The 11,969-nt window shown below is 36.8% G+C and overlaps 2 protein-coding genes and 1 pseudogene across 2 annotated transcripts; all 3 read right to left on the bottom strand.

Moving 5' to 3' along the window:
• Positions 1-313: 313 nt before the first annotated feature.
• LOC126583765 (wall-associated receptor kinase-like 1) lies at positions 314-3,211 on the bottom strand. The gene is made up of 3 exons (XM_050248280.1): positions 2,146-3,211; positions 1,934-2,059; positions 314-1,655 (listed from the first exon to the last, which is right to left on the bottom strand). The coding sequence occupies exons 1-3, from the start codon at positions 3,032-3,034 to the stop codon at positions 436-438; spliced, it is 2,235 nt and encodes a 744-aa protein (XP_050104237.1). The 5' UTR covers positions 3,035-3,211; the 3' UTR covers positions 314-435.
• A 2,988-nt stretch (positions 3,212-6,199) lies between these two features.
• On the bottom strand, positions 6,200-10,444 carry LOC126633790 (uncharacterized; annotated as a pseudogene).
• Positions 10,445-10,652: 208 nt separating this feature from the next.
• LOC126633789 (uncharacterized) lies at positions 10,653-11,574 on the bottom strand. The gene is made up of 4 exons (XM_050304343.1): positions 11,392-11,574; positions 11,217-11,300; positions 10,818-10,976; positions 10,653-10,720 (listed from the first exon to the last, which is right to left on the bottom strand). Exons 1-4 carry the CDS (start codon positions 11,564-11,566, stop codon positions 10,653-10,655), a joined length of 486 nt encoding a protein of 161 aa, XP_050160300.1. The 5' UTR covers positions 11,567-11,574.
• Between the last annotated feature and the right edge of the window lie 395 nt (positions 11,575-11,969).

Raw genomic sequence — 11,969 nt, 5'->3', positions numbered from 1 at the left:
TTAAGATGATTCAACTCCTGCACTTGAGGTCCCAAGTTCAGTTCCGCTTCCCCAATTGCTTGAATGAAGAAAGGAAAAAACCAGAGTTTTATTTGAGCTTACTATTTTTATTTTTTGCTTATATAACAAAAACAGGCCAGGTAGAAGATTGGTTAGAGGACAAGTATTTGTTGAGTATGACTTATAGGATCAATTAGCTAATTGACTGTTGATCTGTTAAGATTAGTTTTCTGTTTCCATTCATATGTGTGAGAAAAAAAAAATCACCAGTTAATCAGCCAGGCATCACTGATATGTGGCCTAAGGATCCGAAGGTTCAAACTGTAGTCTCATTCACTCTGACAGAAGAGTTTCAAGAAAAAAATGAAAAACCTAAATATATGAAACTGGAACATTCATTACAATATTTAAAATTTAGAAATATAGAATTATTGTTCACAGTGACTTGAAAGGTAAGAGAGGGATTTCATGCATTCGTGATGAAGCACCACCATCCACAGCACGCCCTGTGTCAGTTGAGCTTGAAATAACATCCCATGGCTCAACTGATTCAGTCCTCAGATATTCAACCTCTTCGTAATTCTTTCCACCGTGAGAAGTAGCCTTTTCTGCCATTTGAACTCCTTCCAGTTCTGCCATGACCTCTCTCATTGTAGGGCGTTTTCGTCCACTTAAATTCAAGCACCTCCTTGCAAGGTTAGCAACTATTGCGATATCTGCTTTAGACCCTCCCTTCACAACTTGAGCATCAAGAATGTCGAACAGACGATCTTCCTGCATCGAAATAATGAAGTATTTAGCAAGACTTCTGCCTTGTTCTTGTGACCGGTTAGAAGAAATTGGTTTTTGTCCTGTTAATAGCTCAACAAGGACCACTCCAAAGCTATACACATCACTTTTATCTGTAAATTGGCTTGACTGGAAGTATTCCGGGTCCAAGTAACCAAATGTGCCATGTACAAGTGTGGTAAGGTGAGTTTGGTCAATGGCAACTGATCTTGAAGTTCCAAAATCGGCAACTTTCGCTCTGTATTTTGCATCCAAGAGTATGTTGGTAGACTTGATGTCCCTGTGATAAATGGGAAAGGCAGCCGAGGCATGTAAATAGAAAAGGGCTCCTGCAATTTCTGTGGCAATTCGTAAGCGAATTTCCCATGTAAGTGGAAACTCCTCATTCTGCTCATGGATATACTGGGAAAGTGTTCCATTCGGAATAAATTCATAAACCAAGAGCGGAACTTCAGTCTCCAAGCAGCAACCCAATAGTTGAACAACATGTCTGTGGTTGATTTGTGAAAGAATTACAACCTCATTGATGAAATCTGAAAGTCGGCTTTCATCAATAATTGTGGACTTTTTTACAGCAACAATTTTACCATCAGCCAACATGCCTTTGTACACAGTACCTTGGCCTCCATGCCCAAGAATTCTATCGACGTTGAAATTGTCGGTAGACTTCTCCAACTCCTTCGACTTGAACAACTTGATTTTCTCCACATTAACTTCACCTGAAGATAATTGTTGCTCTAATAATAAACCACCATTTCGTTTGAAGAAAATTTGCTTGCGTTTTATGTTCTTCCTTTTCTTCAGGACTTTGTGTATCCACCATGCGCTGATAAGCAGTAACAATAGTCCCACGCCGGCACCAAGACCTGCGTAACGTTAAATTGAAGTTTTATAGATTACTCTACGACTGCATCACTTGAGTACGGAGTTCTGTTTTGATTTTAAAAAGTGTTCTTTTAACATGTTGAACTTATATAAATCCAATTCGTGTAGGTCTTCTGTGAGTAAATTTTACATGTTCAATTAAGTAAATTCCACCATTGACTCCACTTTTTCCTGCATACTTTTTTTCCTATGTCATTAGTATCGTACACTATGATCATCTTTCATATATGAATCAGTTAGAAGACTGATACATACATACCTATAAGGATCAGCTTGACCTTTGTCTTTTGAGCCACGATGTAGCACGTGTACCCCCCGGGTAAGTTCATACAGTATGAAGCTCCTCCATTCCCACATTTTTTCTGATCTGTGCATTCATCAATGTCTGCAATGCAGGGACCAAAAAAAAAGAAAAATTGTAATTTAATCTGTGGATTGAAAATGTTAAGATACGGTAGAGAGTTGGTTTACCATAGCAAGGGTCGCCAAGATAGGGGTTTCCTTCGAAACCCGGAGGGCAAGAGCATAGAAGCGTTGACTGATTGTACGAGGAAGTGGCTTTTGGTATTGTGCAACAGGGCATTGGATCATCGCCTTTCCTTGACTCATTTCTTCCGATGAATCTGTCAAATGATTTGGCAGAAGGATTGTCAAAGTTTAAGCCCCACTGTAGAACCACAGGAACCTCCTGATACTCATTGACACTGAAATTGGAAACACTTGCAATGCTTCTAAACCAGTTTTGGTCGACAAGGAATGCATAACCATTGTTACAATCATCTCCTCTTCCTCTAATATCTGTGTCGATCTCCGTCGTGATAGCACGGAGATGCGGTGGAATGGAAGTCTGGCAACAATTTATACCAACCTCACAGTTACCATAGTTTATACCAGTCTCCTCACAATTTGACCTGCACCCACCAACAAAATACTCATCTGAGCCCACCCACGCAGCGTGGCCACAACTCACTGCAGTGAATTTATTGTGTCTATTGGAGTATACAAAAGGGGTTCCCGTCAAATTAGCCGGTTGAGGAATGCGCTGGCCACTACAGAAGAAAGTGACAGGGTGGTTGACCCGAATTGTGCCATCGGCAATAGAAATATTCAGTACCTCAAGGCCGGTTTGTCTTAAGACAGGCGCGTACCCGGTTGTCTCGTTACAGCTTATTTCAAACCCTTCATCAAAGTAACAATCTCTGTTAGGTCCAATCCCGAAGGGGTATGGTATGCTAACACCTCTGCAATGCCCTGAACAGTTACGCTTTGCCATCGGCGCTTCTGCTCCGGACGCTGTTGTGCTTAAACAGCATAACAACACAATGAACAGTGCCATTTGAACTAGCAAACAATATTGCATTCCTCTTTTCTGATTCTTCCCCAGTTTCCTCTGCTTCGTGCTAAAAAGGAAACGTATGGAGCTTGCTAAAGGTGTTATAGAGTTTGCAAAATACTAATGAAACGATGGTTCTTAAAAGTAAAAGGCCCCCAAACAGATCTTTACTTGCTACTCGGTGATTGACTTACAAATATCCCTCTTTTCAAGTCTTCTTTTGTCATTTGCTTTGGAAATGTAGATATAAGGCCGTCAGACATGGCTGGTGGTAGAGGATTTAATACATGACTGGACCGCTGGTGCTAGAGGATTTAGCTTACTAATATTATCGTTCGGTCAAAAAAATAAAATAAAATACAATTTTAATCGCACGGATGGAGGACGTTATGTGCGTGTAATATGTACATAATGATTTCAATATTAAATTGTGTAGTCAGACTAACTTAATGAACCAGGACTAACTTAATGAAATATTTGGTACTGTGTCAGACTAAGAAGCTAGACTAACAATAAATTATTAGTGTATTTCAATTTATTTTCTATTAAAATATCAAAGTTAATATATGTAAAAAAAGGGCGTAGCCCTCTCTTCTTCAGAGAGGATCCTTACCGAATTCTCTTTATGAAGATTTCAGAGATCTTCCAATCACATATGTTCATCATACATCGTGTAACCAGTTTTTATCAGGTACTGTTTATATTCAATTTTAAATAAAAACAATTTACAATAATTTTTTACCACACAATATACGATGAGCTTGAAGATCCTCGAGATCCTTACAAAAAGGATCCGGCAAGGTTCCTCGCTCTCTCCTCTTCACGATTGTTGGTGCTCCTCACAACTTGGAGAATTCCCGAATTTCTAATAACAAAAGCTTACCCCTATTCAAAACCCAAAAGATTTCCAAATAAAAAAATACTCAAGAATAGAATCCTTAAAAGACCCAAATAAAAAATGGAGGTAGATTGTCTGCCCTCCTGTTTGGGTGCCCTTCTCATTCCTTCCTATTTTGTGCAGTCACGGTTAAGCCACGTCAATATTTTATATTATTTTTTATAGAGATAATAAGATAAAAAACAATAAGAATATAAAATATTGACATGGCTTAACCATGACCGCACAAATAGGAGGGAATGGGAAGGGCACTCAAACAGGAGGGCAGACAATCTGCCTCCATAAAAAATACCCAAAATCTTATGCAGGGCCTGCGCTAGTAGTCATTTTGATTGGGAAGTTTGGAAAAATAACCAAAATTTGGATCCTAAATAGAATAATACCCACTTTTATAAATTTATGATAATTATAACCAAAAATTGGTGTACAATTACTAATTTACCCACTAAAAAACCTGCTCTTTTCCTCTTAACCGTGAAAAAACTTGTCAGTGACGCCCACCTGCAAGCCGCCGTCTACCTAAATCTCGCAGTTCTTCCTCCCTGCTACCTCGTCGACGTTAAGCTTTCTCCCTGGCATGAACACCATGTAGGTTCTGCAAGCTCAATCATTCTGTCTCCCCACCTTCCTCTATTTTTTCTCCAACACAGACTAGCTCCCCCCCCCCCACCCCACCCGCAACCCCACATGTGGGTTCCAAATGGCCACGTGGCCCATAATATCATCCCTAAAAGTGGCCACAAACCCCTTTTTTCTTGAATTATTCTCCACCCAGCTGGAAAAATTGATCAGAATTCCTTAGCCAAAATTATAAGTTAATCAAAGATTGAAAATCATGGAGACAAAAGGAAGAAGATGATGATGATGAAGCAAGTACAACAGCTATCCAATACCAGAAGTGATAATCGGAGATAAAACCCAGATTGAAAATTTTGAAAAACTTGGAAGAAAACCCAATACAACTCAACAATCATTGAATTTAGAAAGGAGAGAAAAAGGCAAAAACGCCCCTGTGAAGTGAATGATCACATGCTCATCTTTTCGATTGCAACTTCCCTTCAGAGTTGAATTGGATGAAGATCGAGTACAACGAGTATTCAGGTGTGTTTAGGAAGAAAGAGGAAGTATTTAGTATCAGTAGTTTCATATCAACTTTTGCTTATAATTATTATAAAATTAAAGTTATGGCTATAATTCTATATAGGATCTAAATTTTGGTTATTTTTCTAAATTTTCCATTTTGATTCCCTCAATATCGAGAATCAGACTCTTGATTTTATGGAGGGGCCACACTATTGTTGATTCACGTGCGTGCAGAAGACATTTTTTGAATCACGACATGTTACGCGCGACTTACACGTTTTAAATGTATTTATATGCGTGAATTGACAAAAAGAAAGTCAAATAATATAGTTTGTTCAAAAAAAAAAAAAAACTAATCATTTGACAACTAATTTAATCACATTAATATGCGCGTGCGAATGACTTTTTTTATAATCGACATTACACGTCTTTTAAGATTTGTTGAACATGTTTAAAAATAAAAATAATAATAATTAATGAACAACTGATTGAATCACATTATTGCTAACATATTATGAGGTACTAATAAAAAAATGCACAAAAAAATTTATTATTAAAAATAGACTATTAAAATGACAAAATACCCCTGTCATATTTGATGCATTATTTTGAATTGCTTCTGAAATTTTTGTTTGAGGAGGATTTCTGTCCAATAATTTTTGGTGAAGCATATGACACCAAAAACCACTGTTCAAAAGTCTGCCGGCTTTATATATAAGACTAGCCTCTCCGCACGCACTAAGGTGCGTGCGAGAGGCATTTTTACATCACGGGCGCTACGCGCCCCTAAAGGTGTGTTGTGTTAGTTTTTCCCATTGTAATTGTCAAGATATATTTTAAATGTATTGTGCAAAGAGGAACTCTTTTTTTATCATGCATATCCTAAAAAGTTATCAAGTTTTTCATTTTTACTTTGCGTAAAGTAATGATTTAAATGGTATTCATGCAATTGTCAAACAACATGAGATTTTGGATGCAAGTTCCTACCTACCTAAAGTTCATAAACAATAGTAAGTAGATGTGAATAAAAAAAAGAGTAGATGAAAACATTAAGTACTCGTAGCAAAATACAAAACAACTTAAATGTCAAAATATAAAACCTACATCACAATATGTACATTTTTCACAATACCCATAAAGTCTATATGTCACTGTTTCTTTTGGTATGAAAATTGACATCAATGCTGCAATTTCCACCCATTTGTTCCTGATTAACGCTTCAAATTTTCATTGCCAATCTACAAACAATAGTGAGAAAATTAAAAATCAAATAAAAAGAGTTAAATGATAAGTGAGAAATGCATATTGAAATGTTATCGTTAATAAAGTTGTTACCTATTAGGAATCACCATAATTAGCTGGAATGAAGCAAGACTTCTTTGTATACTACATTCCGTGTAAATACACCTTGTTGGCTGACTATGGAGCCATTTTTTACTAACACAGTTGTGGTTGACTTTGAGACCTCCCTCGATAAAGCCACATATAATTGTCCGTGACTGAAGACGTGATCTGGAAGGTAAACGCCTACATGTGGTATTGTCTGACCTTGAGATTTGTTTATAGTGATAGAGAAACTTAGTTTCACTGGAAACTGCTTTCTTGTAAGTTCAAATGGAAGCCCAACAGTATCAGTACTTTTGAGAGGGATTCTTGGTAAGAAAACTCTGGATCCGGCAAATTGTCCAGTTAGAATTTCAGCATCAATAAGATTTCGGTAAGAACCACGACACAATAATCTTGTACCATTACACAATCCCAATTTCGGATCAATATTCCTTAAAAGCATGATTGGAGCACCTCTTTTCAGAGTTAACTTGTGCGGAGGCAAACCACCAAGTGAGATTGAATTCAAGAACTCTGGCTGATACAAATTCCTTTCATCATCCTCAACTGAATCAAATGAATACATTGTCTCTTCTAAACCTGGAAACATATTGATTATCTTTTCATTTAACATATCAACGTCTTCATTTGTAGGAGTTACCACTGCCCTTTCCACCATGTAGGTTGCATCATTCATATGATCCTCTAAGTAGGGAAGATTTTGGCAATTAATTGATTAATGGAATGCTCACTCTCCCATGGTATCACCATGCATTCAGGTAGTTTTACCATATCATCCATAATAACATCTTCATTCCCATCACCAACACGAAGTAAAAATTCTGAAAATTCACGATCATTTATGGATCTCATGTTTTGTTTGAGTTTTAAAATCTTTACCTGTGACCAAAATGATGCCTTAACAACACTTGCTTGGATTAGTTCAGACTTGGTTCCTTTCCGGATAACAGGAAGAACTTGTCAAAAATCTCCCCCAAATATCATTATTTTCCCCCCAAATGGTAAGTCAATATCTGTTAGGTCTCTGAACGTTCGATCGAGTGCTTCAAATGCATGATGATGCGTCATTGTTGCTTCATCCCAAATAATTGCCTTTGCCTTTTGTATTAGCTTTGCTAAATCAGATTGCTTACCAATCGAACATATCGATGATGCATCAAGACTAAGTAGTATCTTGAATTTAGAATGTGCTGTCCTCCCACCAGGAAATATCGTAGCTGCTATTCCAGATGATGCTGTTGCTAATACAATGCGCCCTAACCTTCTCAAGCTTGCTAACAATGCCCGATATAAGTAAGTTTTTCCAGTTCCACCAGGACCATCCACAAAAAAAGTTGCATTCTCTGATCGTTGAACTGCACCCATTATTATGTTAAACGCACTTCTTTGGTCATCATTTAAACGTTCAATTGCATCAAGATCTTGTTGTGGAATACCTATGGATATCTCATCTTCAATACATCTTGTCATTCCTGAACTTGATTCATTTCCTCTTGTCATTTGGGGCAAATCAAACTCGTTTATACTCTTATTAAATTGAACCAAAAGTATGTTCAACTCACGCAAGAGTCTGTTGGTAGCAAGTGTGGGAGTTATGTTAGTCATGGAAACATAATCTTCTATCATGAATGGATAGAACTCATCCCATAACCCTCGAACACCAATTGGTGCACAATATACCAATATGGTGACGAATAATCTTCTTAAAGCCGACGGCATTTGAATTGTGGGGGCCTCTAGCAAACATTGTCGAATACTGTCATCTCTTTCTAACAAACCTCGTTGTTCTGCTGCCTGCTTAAATGTTGGATGCAAAACCCCATTAACTGTTCTCAAGTTTGTGAAAGATGTTGGTCCTCTAACATGATTAAGAAGAATCCGAAGGTAAAATTTTTCACCTTCAGCAGGTGAAACTGCATATATTCGTCCAATAACCTTGTTACGATTCATTCTTTTAGACCACTTTCTTTGAGCTTGAATCCATCTGTAATGTGATGGGATTTCCATGTATACGTACCGTCGCGCTTCTGCATCCACATGATTAAGTGTAAAAAATTCAGTTAACATTGTCTTTCTTGTACTCTCATCATGTAGAATATTTATTATGCTCTCGTCGGCACGAAACTGAACTTGGTGCATATTAGGAAGATGTATTTGAAATCGCTCAACAGATGGGTAAATTCGATTAATAATGAACTTGAATATCTTCCATAATGCCTCTGGTGCGCAAACCCATCTTGCATCCTGAAACTGCTTTATTTCATCGTATTCATGGTGTGATTGCACTTTGACTGTCACTCTATCTGGGCCTTTGTAAACATACTTATATAAGTACTTGACACTTTTTATGCTTGCACAAATTTCAACATTGATATGACAATCATACCTTAACAGCAACCATGGATTATATGGAATGACCCAACTATTATCAACCATTATGTTTCCTTGTCGATCAAGAAAGACGGGCAATCGATTTCCTCGCCTTTGATAAATTGGATACGAATCATTCCCTTGAACAGTGACTGGTGCAAATGGTTTGGGATACTTTCTCTTACATCTCCCATTTTTCATACATGGAGATTGAGGATTATGAATCCCACACGGGCCAGGAATCATATGCTTTAACACCACATTGTAAAGTTGAGGCTCTACGTCTTCGTTTGGTATTTCAGCTCTAACAATTCGGTCATACTCATCTGGGTTATTGATCTTATCATTTTCATCTAACACCACCAGCATATGCACATGTGGAAGACCACGTTTCTGAAACTCAATAACGTATGCGTAGGCAACAACATTGCCCAGTACCCTCTTTTCAATGATGTCTTCTTTTAGTTGCTCAAGTTTTGCACGAAATACTTTAGTGAGTAAGTCAGGACGATCTTGTGGAGTTTGTCCAGCGAGTAATTCACTTTTGATTTCTTCCCAACTTGGGTTACATGTCATGGTAATAAAAAGATCTGGCTTTCTGAATCTTTGAACCAGAGTCATTGCATCTTGATATCGTTGGTACATGTCACGTGGGCTTCCAACAAATAATGATGGTAAAATAATTCTACGCCCAATGCTACCTGTTAATTTTTTATTTTCAATTAACTATATATATTGTACAGATTTTGAACAAAGTTATATTTTAAATAACGATAACTGAAATGATATATATACCTGCATTGTGTTGACCTGCATTTAAAGAGTCTTGAAGTCCTTTATAGAGATCCGCTCTAACTGTGGCTTGATTAGAACGCAGCCATTGAAGTTTTTGTGATTCAATTTTAATGTAGTTATCTACAGCATATTGTTGCAAGAGACGCCCACCTCGAAGCAAAAGTGATGATCCATTATGGCGTATCTGCAGAAGCAAATTTCATATATTGCTTTTAATATGGGAATCATCATTCAGTTGTATATATTGGGAAGTAAATTATGTTATCAGTACAAACCTGTAGCATATAAGCATAATAGTCGCAACATGTTATTGCTTTTCCACCATCATCACGACTATTAACATCCCAACCATATGTACCGTGAGGTAGCAATAATGGATACTGTAACGGATCATAAAATCCAACATAGTCTCGGACGTGAGAAAGTCTTCCACTAATTGTCTCGACCACGATATCCCTTCCATTTGCAATGGTGGCATCATATCCATCTATTATAATTGCTGCAACTTGTGATGCTGATGGTAGACTATATTGACGTCGATCTATTGGTTGCTCTTTTAGGATCAACTTGCAATTCGGCAAATCTTGGCGTTGTCCGAGGCTTCGCAATGTATGAACAAAAGGATTATGGTTATGTTGTATCTTTTCAACCACACATCTATCTAAAACTTCACTTTCACACATTCGGTTTTCAACTTCATGCTCAGTGTCATATATATAGGCTTGTAAAAATCGCGGTCTGTTTCCTTCATGTGGTAAAAGTCCACCAATCTTATGATATAATGCACCTTGAGCACGAAATGTGTAAATCCCACGGCCACCAATATTTATTCTTTCATCCACGTGTACTCCCATTGAAGTGAATGCAAATGCGTGATTGTAAGCTCGAATATTTTGCCTGAAGTGTCTACCCTCATTTGTTTGGTCAGAGAAAAGAGCAACCATTTCTGGTAGAGACTGTATTAGGGGTAAAGCAACTCTTCCTTTCAAGCAACACATATTCAAAGTTTCTCGAGTAAACAATCGTGCATAGCAGTACGGACATGTGGTTAGAGCAGGTAAGCGGCAACCTAGGATACCCCGATTCTCATTATAATTTCTAGCACAATTGTGGTTTCTTCTTCCTCTACTTTGCCGCACATGACGATTGGTTCTAGTTGCATGTTCTTCTTCCTCTACTTTGCCGCACATGACGATTGGTTCTAGTTGCATGTTCTTCTTCTGATATTTGTACATGAATATCCAACACTCAGTATAAGAATTTCCTTTGTAACTAATAGTATATCTATATATAGATAGAATTATATACTAAGCTCACCATTATGGGGAACAGTTGAGAGCATCCCATCATATATTTGTGACCTATTCGAATGTGTCAATTGGCCTATATGAGTACGCATTCTAGCAGAAGTTTGGTCATCACGATTTGTGATATCTGACAGAACCCTTGAACTCGCGCTTTCATGCTCAATTTGTTCTAATAAATACATCACATTATAATATGATTAGTTAAAAAATTAATGTTTAATATTTAATATATTTAGTTGTGGTCTAATATTTTGTAAGACTACCACTAAAAATAACTACAACATTGAGATCAATATGAGAGTACGAACAAAAGAATAAAATGAGATTTCAATGCACAAAATAGTGTTCTAAAAATTACCTAATTTTTATAGTGTGAAACAAATACAAATAAAGAAATTTAAATAAATACCTGGAATTTGTTGTTGTATATTACTGGGGTTGACCTCAACATCATAGTTAGCCAAATGAACTCGTTCTTGTATATTACTGGGACCTACTTGTTGCATAGTTAAAAAAAAATAGAAATTAGATGTTTTTAATTTTTTTAATTATGAGTTTAAGAAAAAATAATATGCAATAAATACCAGGAATTTCTTGTTTTATGTTACTGGGGGATGTCATAGTATGATCATCACTTGGAGTTAAAATTTGTTGTCTTTTTTCTTGTGCTATTAGACGTCGTCGAGCTAGATATCTTTGACGTTCTTCAGGACTCAATGATTGACGCCATTGTCTTGTACGACTTTGAGCACGCTCCATGGAAAAATTTATCTAAAAAATTAATAAACATAATGAACCTAAATAGAATACAAATTTTGTGACATTCCACAAATACGAAAAGGTGTATACAGATGCCTACGAACAGAAGAAAACAAAAGCTTTATGTTCTACATGTCCTCCATTTGTTGTATTCTTTTTTCTCCATTTCTATTTTATTTGATTTATAAATACATTCAGTTCTCTTTTAATTGGCTATATACTACGTGTGAGAGGCTTTATTAAACATGCGCACAACGGGCGTCTTACACATTTGTCATATTTAACACACGCCAAGAATAAAACTAAGAAAAATATTACTCTTTATCTTGATAGATTAAAAAACATGTATTAGCATGTCCTAACATATGATTTTGTTTTGAGGGTCTAATTTGTCAATATTTGA

This window comes from Malus sylvestris, chromosome 9 (genome assembly GCF_916048215.2).
Source record: "Malus sylvestris chromosome 9, drMalSylv7.2, whole genome shotgun sequence".
Taxonomy (NCBI): domain Eukaryota; kingdom Viridiplantae; phylum Streptophyta; class Magnoliopsida; order Rosales; family Rosaceae; genus Malus; species Malus sylvestris.
This window is presented reverse-complemented; position numbering and strand designations above follow the sequence as displayed.

Coding starts and splice junctions, on each gene's coding strand:
- LOC126583765 (XM_050248280.1), bottom strand. CDS start 3,034: ATGCAATATTGTTTGCTAGTTCAAATGGCACTGTTCATTGTGTTGTTA. Junction 2,060..2,145: donor TCTTGGCGACCCTTGCTATG/GTAAACCAACTC, acceptor CCTGCATTGCAG/ACATTGATGAATGCACAGAT. Junction 1,656..1,933: donor GGTCAAGCTGATCCTTATAG/GTATGTATGTAT, acceptor AACGTTACGCAG/GTCTTGGTGCCGGCGTGGGA.
- LOC126633789 (XM_050304343.1), bottom strand. CDS start 11,566: ATGGAGCGTGCTCAAAGTCGTACAAGACAATGGCGTCAATCATTGAGT. Junction 11,301..11,391: donor CATAAAACAAGAAATTCCTG/GTATTTATTGCA, acceptor TGCAACAAGTAG/GTCCCAGTAATATACAAGAA. Junction 10,721..10,817: donor CTCAACTGTTCCCCATAATG/GTGAGCTTAGTA, acceptor TACAAATATCAG/AAGAAGAACATGCAACTAGA.